Below are 21,281 nucleotides of genomic sequence, written 5' to 3'. Positions count from 1 at the left end.
CCTCGGCGTTATCATCCAAAAAGAACACCTTCGTAGAGCCGGTGCGTAAATCAAATCGATCGTAACCCGCCGCGTATTTTGGGTACTATGAGATAAAGGCTGGAAAAACCCTATCATCATCATCTCGGTAAGAGGGACCGGCTCGAACATCCTTCGCCAACAGGATATCGATTTTTGCACGCAGTACATGTGCATCGGACGCTTTCACTACAGTGAAACGAAAGCCCGAATTTTGGGGTGTGCCGGATTCGTAACCGAGGCGGATCGTGCGTAACCCAACGAAACGGGCTGGGAACTGAAGCCAAGCACCCAGGCACCGTACGAGGAGAAATAACGACACTACCGAAGTACCCGCGGTGGGGCAGCGAAGCGAGACAGGTGGGACTGCCGGTGCGTCTGCTGTGACAGCATAAACATCTACAGTATGTGTGTGTGACACTGACCTGAGCCCGCTGAGGGTAACGGTCGTCTGGTCTCCTCTACGGAGAGCGCAGACTCCGATGAGGGTGCTGGTGGTCCGGTCTCCTCAGCGGAGAGCTCGGACTCCTCAGGTCACCCGCTGGCGATAGAGGAGAGGTAGGGGAGCTGGTGTGTACCCGCTCACGGCTCTCTCGATCCTCCGGAGACCTAGAGAGGGAAGAGGAATGCACTCTTATGTGTGGTTAAGTGGGTACCGGCCGAACAGCCGGTGGAACATATGCAAACCAAGGATTTTCCACCCGACCCTCTACCGGGGGAAGTAGCTCCATCTCCTGAAGAGTGATCCTCTGCCAATCCGGGTCGCCCTTCACTGGCCACTTAAACTCCCGAATTTCACGGGAAGCGGCTAAGCGGGCGGGGCGAGCTGCTGACGACCGGTTCCCCTGCGCTGCCGAGATGGGGTCCGAGGAGGGGAACGGAGGTGGTCGCCGCAGGACGCCGACGGCGAGAGGCAGACTGAGGAGCCGGCGTGGTGGACCAAGGGCAGCTCTCTTCCGCCGGGGCATGACCTAGGAGATCGCCTCAGTCTGCGCAGCGGAGCTGTACGACTCCCCTGGCTCGCCGAAGAGGCCGGTCTGTGAGACAGGAGCATTCAAGTTGTTCTCGCGTCCGTCATGTCAGCCAGACACAGCCAAAGGTGGCGATCTTGAACCACTGTGGTGGACATCGCACGACTGAAGGTCGCGGGCTCCCTCGTAAATCCTTGTTAGCCTGCAGCAACGTTATTGCGTGCAGGGCCGAAGCCGCCTCTCCGGCATGCCTGATGGGCAGCGTCCGTAACCGGACGACTGTCTACAAACACGGGAGGGAAGGGTTGGGTGGTCCCTCCAGGAACGCATCCCGCTCCACTGAAGGGGTCCCCGCCCTTAGCGGCTCCGTTGGTGAGGGAGGTGAGGGGTGAAGCTGAACGGCCGGACGGCCGCAAATCACGTCAGCTCTTCGTGCCGTCGGGAAAGAAAGGCACAGGAGGAGAGGACCGAGAGGCCCGAGCAGCTCCGAAGTACCAATCATGTGGGCGGGACGGTTCGGGCGGAGAGGGGTTAACCTTTCCAACTCTACCGTCTCCGCCGCTCGCGGGCACGGCCGCCATCTCCGGAACGACTCTGCCTCGGAGGAAAAATGGACACCCCTCTGATGCTGCAGAAGTGACGGGACCAGAAGGAGGTCCAATGGATTCGGCAGACATCGTAGAACACGACTCTGCAGTCTCCACCGGAGCCTCAACCGGCTGAGGATGAGAAGGCCGGTAGGTGGAGGACGCATCCTCCGTCCTACTCAGCGTAGTGACGCGAAGGGCGCCCTGCGAGCGCTTGACAGCCGCACCATGGCGGCGTCAGCACTGCAAAGGCGCGGACAGCGTTCCCGTAGAAACGACAGTCGTCTCCGCAATCCAAGAGGGTTATGCTCTCACAGAGAGAACAGAAACTCTCCACGAACGCAGCCCCGGAGTGCTCGATGCCTGAGCACGAAGACAGCGCTCGTGACCGTCACTGGAACCCTTATACTTCTCGCATCCAAGATCGCACGGGCGAAAAGCTATCCTGAAAAGGACGCTGATCTCCGCATATACGAGAGAGTGGCTGCCTTTAACAAGGCACAAAGCTCTCTCGTATCACTCTTTTAGGGAAATTCACTCAGATGCTTAGTTGATGAGCGCACAGGAAGGCAACGCACACACTAAACTCAAAACAATAAACAGATGTAGAGCCGTGGAATAAGCGAAGCGTCCGCTGTGATACTGCTAGTTCAACCAACTTTAGCAATCAAATCCCAACAGAGTAAAGTAGCTTCTCAGTAGCAGATAAAGCCGGCTTTCGAAGCGAAAAAGCTAATTTCCCTATTTGCACCTGCTGCTTATAAAGGCACCTGGCGGGGCGGCGCCAGCATTATGCAAATATCTCAATGCCAAGTTCATTGGCGTTTTAGTAGTATACGAAGCAGATTGGTCTCTCTAAGCGAGTTCCCAATTCGTCGGTCACGACGTGACGTCGTAGTGACCGACTGAAAGGGAACTGCGGAGATCACCCGCTTTAGTCTATCAATGAAAGGCTAAAAATAGCACTGTTCACCTTGTGTCAGAAAAGTCAGAAAAGACGTAAAACATTGTGATCCGATCGATGAAAACGCATGTTAATGACAAGTGTAAACAGCCTCTAGTAAATCCATCTTTTTCTCCAACTCTCGTCTCAAGTGTTTTCTCCTGCTACACTCCTCACGCGGCGCTCATCCTCCTCTGTACGCTTACTGTGATAGGCTACGCCAGGAGTCCCCCCTCCCCACACAGATCATGCGACTGACAAATGACTGACGAGGGTTCACTTCTTGTCACTCGTTGCACGGAGCGGTCATCCAGTCTCTTTGGTAGAGAGAGAGAGAGACAAGGAAAACAAACAAGCATGCAAATGTGAATTATTGCGGGCGAAAAAAATTATCGAGCTCGTTTTATTTACCGTGCGATTAATCGATTTATCGTTTATCGCGACAGGCCTATATGTAGGATGTACGCACAACTATCATGAGCCCTTTAGACCCCTCAACCCGCTAAAAAAACACTCTTACCCACTCACAAACATTTCTTGGAAAGCCATGTGACCCAGAAAAGACACATACAGTTTAAAATAAACGAGGGACTATGTGAGTGAGGCGAACTGCTAGCTTTTTTATGCTACACTAAAAGTATGTCTCTACTAGGCATTTCTTGATCTTACTGTGGGTTCACACCAGACGTGAGTTCAACGATTTGCGCAAGTGGATTACATATTAAGGCAATGCAAAGACGCGACCAGACGTCACAGACTCACACAAAAATCGCTGCAAAAGATGCTTTCCAACAGCTGTTTTAGCATTCGTTGTTAACTTGTGGACCTATTTTTCCAAACGCCTCACACCCGTATATTCTTCCGCTTAGAGCTTGAATAATAGACACTCCAGTCCAGGTGGTGGCGCTAATCCGCCATTGCCAATTGCAAGAATAGAAACAAAGTTCTCGGCGCGGAGTAATACCGTACCTCACAGGACATCTAATACAATCAATGGAGTTGGCAAAAACTACGATAAAACCTGTTGGAATGCGTCTTTTGCAGCGATTTTTGTGTGGGCATATCAGTGAACACCCCTGACCACTCGGTGAGTTTCACGTCTTTGTAAACGAAAGTTTACTGCATTTTAGGAAGGATTGTTCCAGTGCACCATTAAACCCATTGTAGAGGTCTGAGGTGAAACACAATCACGCGAAAATTCTCAGGGCAGCCGCAAATGTCGAAATTTCAGTCAAAACCGTTCTATTTCACCATAAACAATCTGAAAACAGGGCTTTAAGTCTAAAATACCGAACTTGTCCTTTAATTTGAGCTATATAAGCCCCTCCCATGACGCAAATTTACACGTGAATGTCTCGAATGACTAGAATTTCACGCGTGAATGAAGCGAGTAATCTCTAAATGTTCAAATGTCCAACTACTCGCAAATAGTGCGTTTTTGCTGCCTCTTCTGTGTCTGGTGTGAACGCATAGTCATGTTTATGCTGGAGACAACAGACCAGCCCTTGTTTCCAAAAAATACAATCACATGTTGAAGTCTATCGTACACATACTCCTTAAACATTGAGGTGTGGTGCTCATGCTAGCGACACGTTTAATAATGGTCGTTCCTCCACAAATGATTTCCCAATCTGTCCACCTTTCCCTGCTTATGGTTATTTTAACTCATACACTGCAAAAAATGATTTTAAAGAAAAAATTCTCTTAGTATTTTTGTCTTGTTTTCAGTAAAAATATCTAAACATTCTTAAAGCTCACGTAACACACGCTGTTTCTGCATTTCTGATGTTAATCTGGAGTACCTATAGAGTAGTATGACATCCTTTATATCTCCGAAGAGTCTTTAGTTTAATCAGATTTATAAAAGAAAGATTAGCTTTACCGAATCTTTCCGATAACGTACGAAAAATGAAGAAGGAGGAGTTATACCGCGGGACGAGTCATGCAACACTATACAACACTGTTTAAACTTATGATTCACAACATGTTCGTGTCATTTATATAACACGTGCCTATTTCCAACAGAAGACAGAAGTCTTACTTACCGCGTGCAACTCGTCATGACCCGGTTGGGAAAATCCACCGCATCAAACACACACGCAAAACTCCGCTGCTACCCCGGATAATAAACTATATCCATTGTTTTCATAAGGCTGGATGTCTTCTCCTTACCTCCAAAAACACACTTCTTCTTTCGTGCTATTGTTGAGTTTTGAAATTAAACAAAGCTGTGTCGCATGATAAGATGTTTGCAACCTCTAGCGTCTCCCGCTGATTGACGGGTGGGCGGGGTTTTCCGGGGGAAGTGCCCATATAAAGAAGTGATACGTATAGAAAACCCCTGAAACGTCAGTTGGAGCTGTAATTAAAAAAAACTTTTTGAAACTTGAACGAACCGTGGCGAAGTGCATTCGGCCCAGAAATACTCTGTAACACGTCCAACTGCTTTTTTGACACTTTGCCTACGTTTAGCATGAAGAAACAACTCTATAACTGTGTTAATAAGTCAGAATGCTTGAAATACAATTGAACCCCCCTGTAAATAAAGATGCTTTTTTTGATGAGCAAAACGACCCAAGAAAATAAGTCTAGTTTTTAGACCAAAAATATCAAATATAAGTGATTTTTTGCATAAACAAGCAAAACAATCTGCCAATGGGGTAAGCAAATTTTTCTTGAATTTTTTTACATTTAGTGTTTAACAAAAATGTTCAAGATTTTTTTGCTTACCCCATTGGCAGATTTTTTTGCTTGTTCTAATAACTTAAATTTTATATTTTTGATACTTATTTTCTTGGGTCATTTTGCTTAAATCTTAATTTAAGATTTTTTAGATAAGACAAAAATACTAAGAAATATTTTTCTTGAAAATAATTGTTTGCAGTGTAGTCCAAATCATTTCAAACTTTACTGTTTCATCTCTGTCCTTCCCATTTTCTCAGCATTTCTTCATCATCTCTTCTCTTTACTGTTTGATTCAGTAACTTTCCCTCACTGATGATACGCATACAGTCCACTGGGTAGCTGGGTCACATTTCGATCTGTTCGCCTCATGCAGTCTCTCTAACATCCCTCTATTCACTGGACTGCCGTTATTCTTCTTCGGTTCACACATCAAAGATTAGCCAGGAATATTAACAGATATATCGTTTTTATTTATTGTTTTGATGCTTGAATTATTGTTTTTTTTGTTTTCATGGTTTTGGTCATTTTAGCACTTGCGTTCATGGCTTATTTGCTTTAGATATTATTAGATTTATTTTGTTATTATCAAGTCATGTCCCTTGCTGTGGTTAAACTTCCATAATACTTAAGATAATCTAAGAAATGCTTCCTGCTCGTCATATTTTATATAAAGCTTTATTTGTATTTACTGCCCATGCACGTTCAGCAGATGAGGCTCTCTTGTTGTTTATGTTGTAACACATTGACGACAGGTCATGCAAACACATGCTGCTGTGTTTGGTGTGGAAACTGATACTGTTATTTATTTTAAATGCTTATTTATCTTGATATGTTGGCAGAATTATCCTGCTATATTAGATATATTATATATTATAGCTCTATTGATGATTTTTCACACCGCTTTTCTTCTCAGGTTGTTTAGTGTTGTTTTGGAACTTTTGACCAAAGATGGGGAGAAGGAGTCTGCTGGATCCCACCCCTCGGCTGCGCACGGTCACGGAGGAAAACCTGGAGGTTTTGATGTCAAAGCCCTCAGAGCGTTTCGAGTGCTGCGACCGCTTCGCCTGGTGTCAGGAGTGCCCAGTGAGTGATAAAAGGCATCTCACCTTTGCTAGGATTCCTAATGTAGTGGTCCCCTGTTGAGTCCCTGGGGCCCGACCGAGGGACGGATGCTGGGTGAGATTCTGCATTATAGGGCCATATGGCAGAAGAAGCAAAGCTTTCCTCCAGAGCCCTCGGGAGCATTCAGTCAGAACAAGCTGTTAAACTCAATGCCCTAAAGACGTCTGTTTGTCTCTGTTTGTGTGTACATGGGTGTGCATAGAAATTAGATGTAGAAGTGTAACTATGACTAAAAGAGTGTTGGTTTGTTTGCATGCTTACGCTTATTCTCGTGCATGTCTGCAGGTTTGCAGGTGGTGTTGAACTCCATCATAAAAGCCATGGTTCCTCTCCTCCACATCGCCCTGCTGGTTTTGTTCGTCATCATCATCTATGCCATCATCGGTTTGGAGCTTTTCATTGGAAAAATGCACGCTACGTGTTATTTTCAAGGGACGGGTATGTGACCGCTTGCATTACATGGATGGCATACACAAGGGGTATTTTTGAAAATATTAAACCCTAAAGTAGTCTCAAAACATTCAACAGATGTTTTATCCAACAGTGCATTACAATGTATACATTTTATCAGTATGTGTGTTCCCTAGGAATCAAACCCATGACCTTTGCATTGCTAATGCAATGCGTTACCAATTAAACCAATACAGAAATATATTTTTAAATATATTTCAAAATATTCCAAAAATGGCCAAGAAATATATATGCTGAAATATATTTTTAAATAAGTTTTTTTTTTGCCATTTTTTGTATATTTTGAAATAAGAAAAGTATAAGTAAATACATTTTAAAGCATTAAAAAATTATTTAGCCCTACATATATTTCAATCCAAGGGAAAAATATTCACGTTGTATTTGAAGAAAAACTTTTTTTATGTTACGAACATGTAAACATAAAGGTTTTAAAAAGGTTAAAATTAAATATCATTTTATATTAAATATTATTTTAAATATTATATTTTCAACTTCACTGCTTGTATTTAGCATATATTAAAAATATATTTAGGCAATACATTTTTGCTATATTGGATATAAAATTAGAAATGCATTTGCTTGCCCTTGAAATTAAATTTTTAAGTATATGTTGATAAATAAAGGTTAAAACTAAATAAAAAAATTGACCGTAGCATTAAAAAAAAATTATTTAGCATATTTTTTTGCCAGAGAAATGTATTTTTTGCCATACAGGATCTACAGGATCACATATTTTTTGTTTTCTTCCCAACAGCAATTACAGAAGACGAACCCTCGCCGTGTGCCGTTAACGGTCATGGTCGCACGTGCCCCACCAACGGCACAGTTTGCAAAGAGGGTTGGCACGGCCCCAATGGAGGCATTACCAACTTCGACAATTTCATGTTCGCCATGCTGACGGTGTTTCAGTGCATAACCATGGAGGGCTGGACGGATGTACTTTACTGGGTCAGTATGAGCATTCTAACCTTACGTCTGTACCATTCGCATTTGTTCGCAATGTTAATCAGTTAAGTGTAGTTATGTATTCATGTTAATGAATGTAATGTAATTATATTCCCGTAGATAGGGTTGCTATAAGCATTAGTACTTGCATGCTCCAAGTAACATCCCACACGCTTAAGCAAAATTGAAGGGTCTGTGACTGACCATTGTGTTCTGAGGAGATTCGCCCACCTCTCACATCATCTTCTGGAATATATTTCACCATATCTCACTTTTCATATATATACTAGCTTCAGTTAGATGTACTCGAAAGTAAAAAATGTCTTGTGTATTTAAAGCAACTGGACAGTGTTTTCTAAATATATAAACCAGCACAATCTTAAAGGGCACCTATTATGCCCATTTTTTCAAGATGGAATATAAGTCTCAGGTGTGTCTAGAATGTGTCTGAAAAGTTTCAGCTCAAAATACCCCACAGATCATTTGTTACAGCATGTCAAAAATGCCCCTATTTGGGTGAAATAAAAAATGTGATGTTTTAATGTCTGTACCTTTAAATGCAAATGAGCTACAGCTCCTCACTTCCTTACCAACAGACAGTGAGCGCTTTTGGTTATAAATAGATCTGATTCCTACAGAAGCCAAGAGAGGTCATGATCTGGAGATAACAAAAGTTGTTTTCTCGTGATCTCGACATAACAAAAGTTGTATTCTTGTGATGTGATTAAAGCTTACGTGTACTCGATAGAACATGTTATTTTGTTTTTAGACAGCAAAAGCATATTTTGCTAAATTAGCATGAATGAACAAATGAGATTTTACATGGATTGAACAAGCTGAAATAGATTTGTCAATAATTGACAAGTTGATAGTGTGAATTTAGGGACCGTCTCTAAAGTAACAGAATTTAAATGGAATGAATTAAAGTCAACAAACAGTCACAAAACCAACATGTTCATGTGGTTGTCAGCTATAATGAACACTTTCTAGATTTTTGATATTTATTCAAATAAACTATGAAATACTATTGTAGATAGAAACATGTACATTATTACTTTAGAGATGGTCCCTAAATTCACGAACATCAAACATCCAACTTGATTTATTTATTAAGTCTATTGGCAATTAGCTATACGTGTGGTAATGGCGAAGTGTCCAACTCATATGCATCAGCAGTCCACTTAAAAATACATAAAAATTATGGACAGGAAATTACATTATGACATTTGAATAATCATGTCAGGATAACGAGAAAACAACTTATTTTGTTATCTCAAGATTACGAGAAAATTAAGTCATTATCACAAGAAAACAAGCAAGCAAAAATAAAAATATGGATGACCTCTCTCGGCTTCCATAGATTCCTGCGAATACGGTGTGAGTGAGACTATTGTATATTTAGCTGAATTAGCGCTACAATGTGCTAAGAAAAGCATTTAGAAAAGTTTTGACTAAACTTTACTAGTTGGTCAGTGGCTGTGGGCGGGGCTTTGTCAGTGTGATGTCACATTAACAAGAGAATCAAAACAGCATGTCTAATGAGACTGCTTTGGTTTAATGGGAGGGTAGGTTTTTTTTCATTGTAGGATTGTTGTCAACACACATTTTTGTCTAAACATCTTGTAAAAGTGGATTTTGCATAATATGGGCCCTTTAATGGCCTTTCAGACTATAAACGATAACTATATGGAGAATGGAGTATTGACACAACTGTACAAATAAAGATACTAGTAGTGATATTGTTGGGATCAGTTGCTGATTAAATACGGTAGCAATCAGGAAGTGTATATATATATATATATATATATATATATATATATATATATATATATATATATATATATATATATATATATATATATATATATATATATATATATATATATATATATACACACTTCCTGATTGCTACCGTGTTTAATTCAGACATATATATGTTTAAAAATGAACGTTATTGTTATCATCCCTTATATTGTGGATGCCAATATAGTAATAATATTATAGCTATAATTATTGTCATAGTGTGAATGCCCCATTTTAAAGAAATATGAAGGGAAACATTTTTTACTAATTGGTCAACATAACATTTAAGCAAGTATTAAAATACTGAGTACTATATATTTATAGTAAATTAAATTTGTGTCATCATTTACTCATCTCCAAGTTGTTTCAAACCTGTATAAATGACTTTGTTCTGCTTAACCACAAGGAAAGATATTTTGAAGAATGTTTGTAACCAGACAGATCAGGGGCACCATTCACTTCCATAGTATTAATTTGTCTTACTATTGAAGTCAATGGTGCCCCAGATTACAAAACTTTGTTACAAAACTTTTGTTATTTTTTGGGTGAACTAACCCCTTAGGAACTGTAATGTAAAATAAATGTTTATTATGCCATTTGAAGTCCAGTTGCCTTAAATTCTTATAATAAATAATTTCTACAAATACAAACTGTTATGAGACTTTACATTTACATTACATTTAGTCATTTAGCACAGTGGTTTTCAAATGGGGGGCCGCGAGATGGTGCCAGGGGGGCCCCAGTTTAATGACATTTTATGAAATACATTAATTTATCATGAATTCTGTGTAATTAAACCTAAAAAAATAAGGCTACTAACCAAAAGCACAACTTTTTTTGTATAATGTTTTTTAATTGAAATGTTGAGTTTTAGAACAGTTTTTTGTCACAAATTTTCTTTGGGGGGCCGCGAAGGAATGCACCGTACACAAGGGGGGCTGCAGACGGGGATTTAGCAGACGCTTTGTCCAAAGTGACTTACACATGAGGTAAACAATATTAGAAGCAGTTATAGCAACACAAGAACAGCAATACATAAGTGCACTGAAAATAGTCTCATTAAGTCCAACACAGTATGCATAGCCAAGGGTTAGTTTTATTTTTTATTTGTGTAAAAATGTACAGATAGAGATAAAGAAAATGGAAAAGAAAAAGATAGTACGTCCTCTATTAGGAAGTGAGGTAATGTTGGAGGAGACATTCAATATTATATGAATAAGCAAGACATCCTAAAAGCTTTAAGATGTTTTATGTTTGATATACATTGTACTGCTGTACTTTTTGTTTTTCTGTATTAGTTTAGTTGGTGTTCAACCCTTAACACTGTCCTTATTTTTTGTTTTGACATACACAGAACATTTAATGCATGTTTAAAATAGCGATAAACAAGTGTAACAGCACAAGTGTTTTTTTTATAACCTACCAGCTCAAAAGTTTGATTTTGAGCAGAACATCTTCTCTTCAACTGTTTTAACCATTTCCCTCACAGTTTCTGTTTCATACTTATACTTTCTTTCTTATTTTCTCTCTCTCTCTCTCTTTTTCTTCATCTTTTTATTTCCTCCTCTTCCTCCCATCTCTCAGATGAATGATGCTATGGGTCTGGAGCTACCATGGGTGTACTTTGTGAGTTTGGTGATCTTCGGTTCTTTCTTCGTCCTGAACCTGGTTCTGGGTGTTTTGAGCGGGTGAGGAGCTCATCTTATCTCTTCACCGTGGATGCTCTTTGTTTTTACCCTCCTGTTTCTCTTCCCAGAGCAAACTCCGTAACTCCATTACCGGAGTTTCTCACGGCTTAATTTAGTCTCTCCCTTGAGGTTAACTGTCCTGTTTGGGCTCCCGTAGGTGAATGATGCCATCGGATGGGAGACCCCGTGGATCTACTTTGTTAGTCTGATCATTTTGGGCTCGTTTTTTGTGTTGAATCTTGTGCTGGGTGTACTCAGTGGGTAAGACATTGACAAACGCTGTGTGCTGTGATGTTTTCTTAACTTTTGATCTGATGACAGTTTTTTCAGGAGATCTGCATGGGGTTCAGAGTGGAGTTTGATGACAGACCTCAAATCATGAAAGTGTTTCTACATTACAGTCATGGCCAAAAATTGCAGACCTCTTTATTTATGTTCACCATAAAAATGTGCAAAAATACATGAAAAATTGTGTAAAACAATTTTGATTTTCAAAAATTGTTTTTTGAAGCAAAAAAATCTGCCAGTGGGGTAAGCAATTTTTTCTTGAATTTTCTTGCATTTAGTGTTTAAGAAAAATGTTCAAGATTTTTTTGCTTACCCCATTGGCAGATTTTCTTTGCTATTATGCACAAAATCACTTACATTTGATATTATGGTCTAAAAACTAGACTTATTATCTTGGGTAATTTTGCTCATCAAGAAAAATCATCTTTATTTAAGAATTTTTTGATATTTTTACTGAAAGCAAGACAAAAACTTTTTCTTGAAAATCATTTTTTGCAGAATGTAAATGTACACAATGTGCCATTTGTTTACAATACTATGCATATTATTTAGATTATCTTTGTAACTTTTTTCCAAAATCAAATAACTTGGTCACTAAATTGGACCCCATATTACTGCAATGCGTCAAGCACCCGTCCTTCTCCAAAGTCCTTCCTTTCCAATGCCAATCAGCAAATCACCCAAAATGATTGACAGGCAGGGCATTTTCTGATGGTCTTTGCTTTTTTGCTGTTTACTGAGCTTAGTGCTGTCACAATACAGACACTTGCGATGTCTCAGGTCACATGGGGATGTCCTTTTCAGAAAATAGCTTACGGCACCTGTAAAGAAGCCTTCGTCTGTGGTTGCATTGAATGATTGAATGTTTTGCTGTGAAATGAGATAAATAATTGACAGCGAAAAAATCTGATTAAAATTGGCAACGTTACAGTAGAGATGTCTGCAACCCTTTGTCCATGACTGTACTGTAATCGCTTCTGGAGTGTTTTATCACATCAGAGTGCTGTGTGCTGTCACGTCTGCTGACGACTGGTTTTAGTCATTGAGAGTATTGAAAAAAAATGCACAATGGATATAAAGAAGCATTTGAATAAATTGGATATCAGTAAGAGTAAAAATGGGAGGGTTTACTGTATAAGGTACTGGAGTAAAATACTGCACACTTGGCATGCTATTCAGCTGAATTAATTTTGTCTTTGGGAAATTATTTGATGAAGACCTTATTAAAAATAAGATTTACTTAAGACCAAGAACATCAGGTCGATTTTGAGGTGACACAAGAAACAGGAAAAAAACGTGAAAGTAGGAAGGAAGGGTTGATAAGAGAAAAAGATGATTAGCTTGACAGATGATGGCTTGTGAGAGACACTTGTTTAGATTTTGTTGTGTTGTTTTCGCTTATGAAAGACCACCTGTGTCTCTCATATTTTCCTCTCCTCAGTGAGAAGATAAAGTGAAATTAACTTATTAGGCATGCATACAGTCCCACTTATTATTCCAGCACAAGAGATGCAAGATCTTTGTTGCATTGTGTCCTATGGTGCAACATATGTGTACTGCAGATCATGCAGTCTTCTGAAATTAAGTTTGATTTCGGCTTTGTGCTTCTGCTCTTTTATTAAAGCAACACCAAAGAGTTTTGTTACCTTAAAATAACGTTTCCAAAAAAGTTTAATCGAAACAGGGTGAACGGCACTTTCACATTCCCTTTGCAGCCCTCTATCGGCCAAAACGCACTAAAGAAGTTTCCAACCGTCAGGTCGCGTTCCTGTAGTTCGAGTGAAAACTACAAAAACTTGCTTTACGGCAGACCTACAATCCAATCAGTGCAAATGCTGCAGTATTTACGACAGTGGTAATGGACAATTACGTTTCTTACCTATAGGGGGAGCAAAGAGCAAAAACTATTTAGTGTTGCTTTAAAAGTGCCTTACGTTGTGACTTTATAATTGTGTTTGCATGTGAAAGTTTGCATCCAGAGCCTTATTGGCACGATATTAAAACATTTGCACCTGGGTATTTTTAGCTGTATGTGAATATTACAATGTTTTTTATTTTATTTGTGAAAATTGCCTTAGAAAAGGTATTTTTATCAGACGACTTCGGGCCAGATCCATACCGGAGCTGCCGACTTCGGCACGGATTCTGTACGGATCCGGCCCGGAGTCGTCTGCTGTCTGGTCAGTTTTATTACAGTAGTTACTGTTGCCATGTCAAACATAATAGCACATTAACTTTGGATGTGTTCAGCTAATCTTCAAATAACTAGAGCTGTCCATAGATTAATTGGGATTAATCACATACAAAATAAAAGTTTTTTGCATAATTTATGTGTGTGCACTGGGTGTATATATTATGTATATATAAATACACACACACACACATGTATAAATTTAAGAAAAATGTTATTTAGGTATTTGTTATATATATATTTATAATATAAAATATATCAAAATATATATAAATATACATGTAAATGTTTTTTAAAAACAAACAATAATATTTGTGTATTTATATATATATATAATATTTATGTATTTATATATATATATATATATATATATATATATATATATATATATATATATAAATACACAAATATTATTGTTTGTTTTTAAAAAAACATTTACATGTATATTTATATATATTTTATATTATAAATAAATAAATATATATATATATATATATATATATATATATATATATATATATATATATATATATATATATATATATATAATAATTACACACCGTGCACACACATAAATTATGCAAAAAACTTTTATTTTGTATGTGATTAATTGCCATTAATCTTTTGACAGCTCTACGAATAACATAACCTGTCTTTTTCAAACTTCTTTTTGTAAAAGTGTTTACACTTGGTTTTATATTTTGCTTTCTAACTCTCTATAAAATTTTTACCTTTTGAAAGTATATTTGGGCAGTATATTTGGATGGGTTTTGATATACTGAGATAAAACTGTGTTCCTGAACCCAGAGAGTTCTCTAAAGAACGAGAGAAGGCAAAAGCTCGCGGAGATTTCCAAAAGCTTCGTGAGAAACAACAGCTAGAAGAGGATCTGAAAGGATACCTGGACTGGATCACGCAGGCAGAAGACATCGACCCTGAGAACGAAGAGGATGATGAAGATAGTAAACGCAATCGTGAGTACTCTACTACCCTCGCTGCACATTTTGTTTCACTATATATCACTTTTTTTACAATGACTTTAAATAATCCTGTCTGTTGCTTTTAATACGATCACTTCATTAGATTTAGGAGTGGCTTCATTATTGCTTTTTTCTATTCTCATTTGTTATTGTGCAAATTTATAATGTACGAATCAGCAGGCTTGTAAAATGTGAATTCTCGTGAGGTCAGATTTTAGTTTATTCTAACTAAAGTTTGATTCTGGGCAGACATACAGTATACCATTTCCTAATTACTCTGTTTTGTTTCATAATATCATTTTTTGAGTATGGGCTCTTGAAGCCGTGAATGACATCACATGTAAAGATTCGCCACATTTGTATCAGACGGCTTTAATTGGCTCGTCATGTCCATCAAACTACTGAGTGACACAGAACAGACGTCAGCGAGGCCGAAACGACTGCCTCGGGTGTATTACTGATGAAATACTTGAAGAGGCACTAAAGCCACAAGTGTTCTCTCAAACGCTGAAGTGCACAGCTGTCAATCAAAGTCAAACAGCCATTACGAAGTCAAGAGTGTGCACTATGATAACTGAATTTGATTCCTATCCAGGGGGCATTCGCTATCAGAAAATAACTCGCTCTATATGTTTTGCATATCTTCTTTACAGATATACTGTGATGAGAATATATTTGCATATATTCTACTCATAGTCACGATCATAAAGAAAGCAAAATGCATAAAATAGATATTATAAATGTCTTATTTGTATATTTTCGGTCCAAATTGTGTTCAAAGTGAGTATTGTCACATACTGTATGTGACCCTGGACCACAAAACCAGTCATAAGTCACACATGTATATTTGTAGGCATGACGATTTTAACGTGCTATAATAAATTATCTATATGATATTTTAAGTTAAAATGTCACATACCTACTCTGGGAAACCATAGATTTATTTGATATCTTAAAAAAAGTCTTGTGAAATGTCCCCTATAAAATAAAGTTTGACACCAGTCACTTTTTCTCTCAGTCATCTGTTTTTAACAAAAAGGACGTATTAAATAAGCTAACCGTAAATGACTCTCTATGGCTAGTATCCGAGTTTGCTGGGAAGGGCACGAAGTGGAGAAACTGAGCAAAATAAGGACTAATCCTAATCCCTTTTATATAAGCAGCACACATGATCGTGAGCGGTCTGAGCCGTTGCTACAGCACGACACATTTCTCCCTCGGCTGTCACTGAAACCCCAGCGAGCGTCTCTCTGACCTCAGCTTATTTTTGTTAAAGGGTGGCCGGGTTAGATTAGCTCTCTGTATGAAAGAGGTTTTTGGGTATAATTGATTGATACAGATCCACAAAACTCAGATGTCTGGAAAGCTTAGGATTTATGTAGAAATTATTTGGCAAATGTGAAATCAAGTACCACTTATTTTTTGTTAAATTTAGTTTGACACTATAGTTTTGTTATTGCTATTATCTATTTTTAGGCCTGCACAATGACAACATAATGTGATCAAAACTGTGATTTGATAAACATTCATGCTAAGATCAAAGCTTAAAGTGTTTAAGTGTGTTCACACTTGATAGATTTAGTTCGATTTAAATAAACTCACTCAGTTGATGCATTTTATTGAGTAAGTGTGAATTAAAACTGAGACCTGAAATTAGGTCTACAAAAGCACTCTGGTGCAGTTCAACTGAGATATGACTGAAAGACGAACCAAGAAGAGGAAGTGATAACTAGGGATGGGACGATAAATGCAGATAATAATACCTGTCCGATATCAATTTTGAATTATGTAACCGATATTAAGTACGGCTTTTTGTGTACTACGGGCTAAAATCATCTAAAATCACTGTTAGTTTGAATTTGATAACATGCATTTGAAAAATCGACACTCGTCAAACATAATCATTATACATATTCTTTATTATCATGAAAATACCTGAAAAGTTTTGAAGAACAGCAATGTAAATATATGCTGAAGCCATTTCCTGGAAATGCGTGTGTATGGTTTTTCTTCTGCGGTCCATATTGAGTTTCCATATTGAGGATTAGTTAATTTTCTTTAAAAAAATCCATATAATTTACTCACCACTATGTCATCCAAAATGTTGATTTCTTTCTTTGTTCAATTGAGAGGAAATTATGTTTTTGGAGGAAAACATTCCAGGATTTTTCTAATTTTAATGGACTTTAATGGACCCCAACACTTAACAGTTTTAATGCAGTTTAAAATTGCAGTTTCAAAGGACTCTAAACAATCCCAAATGAGGCATAAGGGTCTTATCTAGCAAAACAATTGTCATTTTTGGCAAGAAAAATAAAAAATATGCACTTTTAAACCACAACTTCTCACAATTACGTGAGGTCGTGCTGGCACGTCACACGACCGGATTTTTCTTGCCAAAAATGACAATCAGTTCGCTAGATAAGACGCTTATGCCTCGTTTGGGATTGTTTAGAGTCCTTTGAAACTGCAATTTTAAACTGCATTAAATCTGTTAAATGTTGGGGTCCATTAAAATTAGGAAAATCCTGGAATGTTTTCCTTAAAAAACATAATTTCTTCTTGACTGAACAAAGAAAGACATCAATATTTTGGATGACATGGGGGTGAGTAAATTATCTAGATTTTTTTTAAGAAAATGGACTAATCCTTTGAGAAGCATACCAAGCATCATCTGCCGAATTATCAGCCCAGCATGTGATAAGATATGACCCCAAAATCACACAATTTGTTATCATGGGAAGTGTGTTACATTATATTTTAATTTGCTCCTAATGGAGGAACTGCAGGGGCTATTTTGTCTTTTTTTTAACATTTACTGTATGTGTTCACGTATACAATGAGCATGTTTAGCACATAGCATTATTTTGGATGGGCTGCAAAATTTGTCGCACAATACTTGTTATAAAAGCTGACCAATTAGGCTGTGACCCTATCCTTCTGCCTTTAGATTCAGTTTGCCGTTAAAAATGCCAGTGTGAATGCTAAGCGAACCAGGAACAATTTTTTCCAAACAAAAAGAACCAAGAAACCCGAACCACAAGTGTGAACACAACATAAATCAAATTACAAAAAGGATATTTAAATATGCATTTGTTTATATCTGTATATATGTTGAAATATGATGTAAATATGAAATATTGCTATTATCTGTCATAGGCTTGCAACTGTCAAATTTTAAAGCAAAAGTCATGCAATTTTAATTTTAAAGTTTTTTTTAATATGCATTTGTATCTAGAAAAGAAATGTACTGTAAAGATCACGTGTCACCCTTAAAGTGTCTCCATTCTCAGCATCATCCGATCATTTGAACCTTTTGCTCAATGCTTTCCTTGAATTCATGACACTGTGACACACACAGCTCTCACTCACTGTAACTAACAAGTACCCATCATCCTTTGCTCCATTCCAGCTTACCAGTTGCTTTGATGTCAGTGTTGTTGTTGTTGTTAATGGTTGTGTTGGTGCTGTTCTTGTTCCCGTGCTTTGACCCGTGTCGATGTTGCTGCTCGCTCTGCCCCGTGACCGTGCTGCGACTGTGCTGTGTAAATCATGCATGGGGTGTAAATGCATGCGATATGAAGGCGTTACGCTGGCCAGCCTCATGGAGAAGAAGAAGAAGGGCTTTAGCTGGTTCAGCCAGTCCTCTGAAACACATGGTAAATCCGCCCGACCCCTCCCTATCTTACCCTTTAAGTTAAACATAGAGATGTTGTAAATGTGTGTGATTGCCTGATGATTGATGCTCGATCATCAGATATATAATTAACAAAATCTGATTGGATGAGCTGCCTTTAAAGCATTTGTGAAGTAGCTGATGTATGTACACCTTACCACATATTTACTAATTCTATAAAATATTTATATAACTTATAAATGTATGCAAAAAAAAAAAATGTTGGCCCAAATGAGAGTATGTATGTAAGATAATATGTGTGTGATATGTCTATGTGTGTGATGTTAATGTGAACGCTGTGGTGTGTATATGCACTGCTTTCTCTTGCTGCTTGTGTTTTGCGAGCATATTTTTCCCTTGTTGATCATTAAAATGATCTTCACGTTCATCGGTTTTTCCTTGACGCTGGTGTTTCAAACTCCTCTGTATCCTTTCACCTCCATCCGGCAGAAATGTGCTGTAGTATTAGTCGCTGACAGTGAGTCAGAGATCAGATCCAGAAGAAGTGAAAATGCAAAGTCTCACCAACTTCAAAATTCCACTTTATTAAGATCTCACTTTAAAACTTAAACTTTAGGTCAAACCCAGATAGGAGCATGATTATCAGCTTATAAAGCAGGTGTGAAGTGGCATGAATGATAAACTGTTAATGTATTGCTTATGCCTTGAGTAAACTTTCACTGTGTTTGAATGTGTGTTTGATAATCTTTGTGTTTGTGACACAATAGCAAGCATGCCAGCGAGTGAGACCGAATCCATGAATACAGAACATGAGAAAGAAGATGAGAAGGCAACATGTTGTGGCCCAACATGGTAAGATAGCACAACTGTATATTGTACAGACTATACAATATCCAATATACAATTTTTTTACTTTACAATTTGTTTCTAATTGCAGTCAGAAAATTTCAAAATCAAAGTTCAGGTCAGTAAAATCTATTTTTTCCGTTCTTCCATTCGACCATGCATCATTCTTTCTATCTATCCGCCCGTCCATCTGTTTGTCTATCTTTCTGTCTGCCTGTCTGCCTTTGTATCTGTCTGCCTGTCTTTCTGCCATTTGTCCATCCATCTATCCATCCATCCATCTATCGGTCCATCCGTCTGTTCATCCATCTCTCTGTCTTTCTGTCCATATTTCTATCCATCCATCTGTCTGTCCATCTGTCAATCCGTTCATTCATCCATCCATCCATCCATCCATTCATCTATCTATTTATCTATCTATCTGTTCACCCGTCTATACATCCATCCGTCCATCCATCCATCCATCCGTCTGTCTGTCTATAATTGGTCTGTCTGTCTATCTGCCTGTATGTCTGTCTGCCTATCTGTCCATCTATCCATCCATTTATCCATCTATCGTCTATCCATCTATTTATTTATCTGTCCATCTGTCTACCTTTCTTTCTTTCTGTCTGCATGTCTGCCTATGTATCTGTGTCAGTCTGCCTGTCTGTCTATCCGTCAGTCTATCCATCTGTCTATCTATCATCCGTCTATTCATTCCAATATATATATATCCATTCAATCCACCCGCCGCCCGTCCATGTGTTTGTTTGTCTGTCTGTCTATTGTTTGTCTGTCTGTCCATCTATCCATCCATCTATCCATCCATCCATCCATCCATCCATCCATCCATCCATCCATCCATCGTCTATCCATCTATTTCCGTCTGTCTATCCAACTGTCCATCCATCCATCCATCTATCCGTCCTTCTGTTTGTCTATCTGTCTGCCTGTCTGCCTATGTATCTGTCTCTGTCTGCCTGTCTATCTATCCATCTGTCTATCCATCCATCATCTGTCTATTCATCTCTCCATTCATCCATCCATCCATCCATTCAATCCACCCGTCCATCTGTTTGTCTGTCTGTCTATCGTTTGTCTGTCTGCCTGTCTGTCTGTCTATCTGTCCATCTATCCATCCATCCATCCATCCATCCATCTATCCATTCATCCATCCATCCATCCATCCATCCATCCATCCATCCATCCATCGTCTATCCATCTATTTATCTATCTATTTTGTCAATCTGTCTGTCTGTCTGCATACCTTTCTTTCTGTCTGCCTATGTATCTGTGTCTGTCTGCCTGTCCGTCTATCCGTCCGTCTATCCATCTGTCTATCCATCCATCTATTCATTTCTTCATCCATTCAATCCACCTGCTGCCCGTCCATCTGTTTGTCTGTCTGTCTATCGTTTGTCTGTCTGTCTGTCTGTCTGCCTGCCTGTCTGTCTGTCTATCATCCATCCATGCATCCATCCATCCATCCATCCATCGTCTATCCATCTATTTATCTATATATCTGTCCATCTGTCTATCCATCCATCCATCCATCCATCCATCGTCTATCCATCTATTTATCTATATATCTGTCCATCTGTCTATCCATCCATCCATCCATCCATCTTTCTATCCATCCATCCGTCTATACATCCATCTGTCTATCCATCCATCCATCCATCTTTCTATCCATCCATCCATCCGTCTATACATCCATCTGTCTATCCATCCATCCGTCCGTCTGTTTGTCTATCTGTCTGTCTACAGTATTTGTCTATCAATATTTCATTCTATAGTTCTGGTGCTCTATCGTCTATCTGTCTTTTATTTGTTTTGTATTTGCTTTTTTTGTTTTCCTAGGGGTGGTTTCTTGTACAGGGATTATCTAAAGCCAGGACTAGGCCTTAGTTTAATTAGGAAATGTAACTAGTTTAAACAAACATGCCTTACTGAAAACATTACTTGTGTGCATTTTGAGGCAAAACAAAGGGCACTGATATATTTTAAGATTTGTCAGTTCAATTTGTTTTCAGTTTGGAGAGCTCTTACATTTATTTTAGTCTAGGACTAGTCTAATCCCTGTCTGGGAAACCGCCCCCTAGAGTTTCTTTTTTAATCTGGTTT

General features: G+C 38.7%; 1 protein-coding gene across 1 annotated transcript in view; it reads left to right on the top strand.

The window, feature by feature from the left end:
• Positions 1-21,281, top strand: part of cacna1da (calcium channel, voltage-dependent, L type, alpha 1D subunit, a) — a 111,936-nt gene that overhangs the window by 19,987 nt on the left and 70,668 nt on the right. The window contains exons 5-11 of the mRNA XM_073811831.1: positions 6,118-6,287; positions 6,612-6,764; positions 7,552-7,745; positions 11,391-11,494; positions 14,520-14,686; positions 19,097-19,181; positions 19,267-19,293. Coding sequence (XP_073667932.1) covers positions 6,118-6,287; positions 6,612-6,764; positions 7,552-7,745; positions 11,391-11,494; positions 14,520-14,686; positions 19,097-19,181; positions 19,267-19,293 — 900 coding nt within the window. The remainder of the gene's footprint in view (positions 1-6,117; positions 6,288-6,611; positions 6,765-7,551; positions 7,746-11,390; positions 11,495-14,519; positions 14,687-19,096; positions 19,182-19,266; positions 19,294-21,281) is intronic.

Source organism: Paramisgurnus dabryanus, chromosome 14, assembly GCF_030506205.2.
Source record: "Paramisgurnus dabryanus chromosome 14, PD_genome_1.1, whole genome shotgun sequence".
NCBI classification, from domain to species: Eukaryota; Metazoa; Chordata; class Actinopteri; order Cypriniformes; family Cobitidae; genus Paramisgurnus; species Paramisgurnus dabryanus.
Note: the sequence above shows the minus strand (reverse complement) of the source record. Positions and strands in the feature narration are given on the sequence as shown.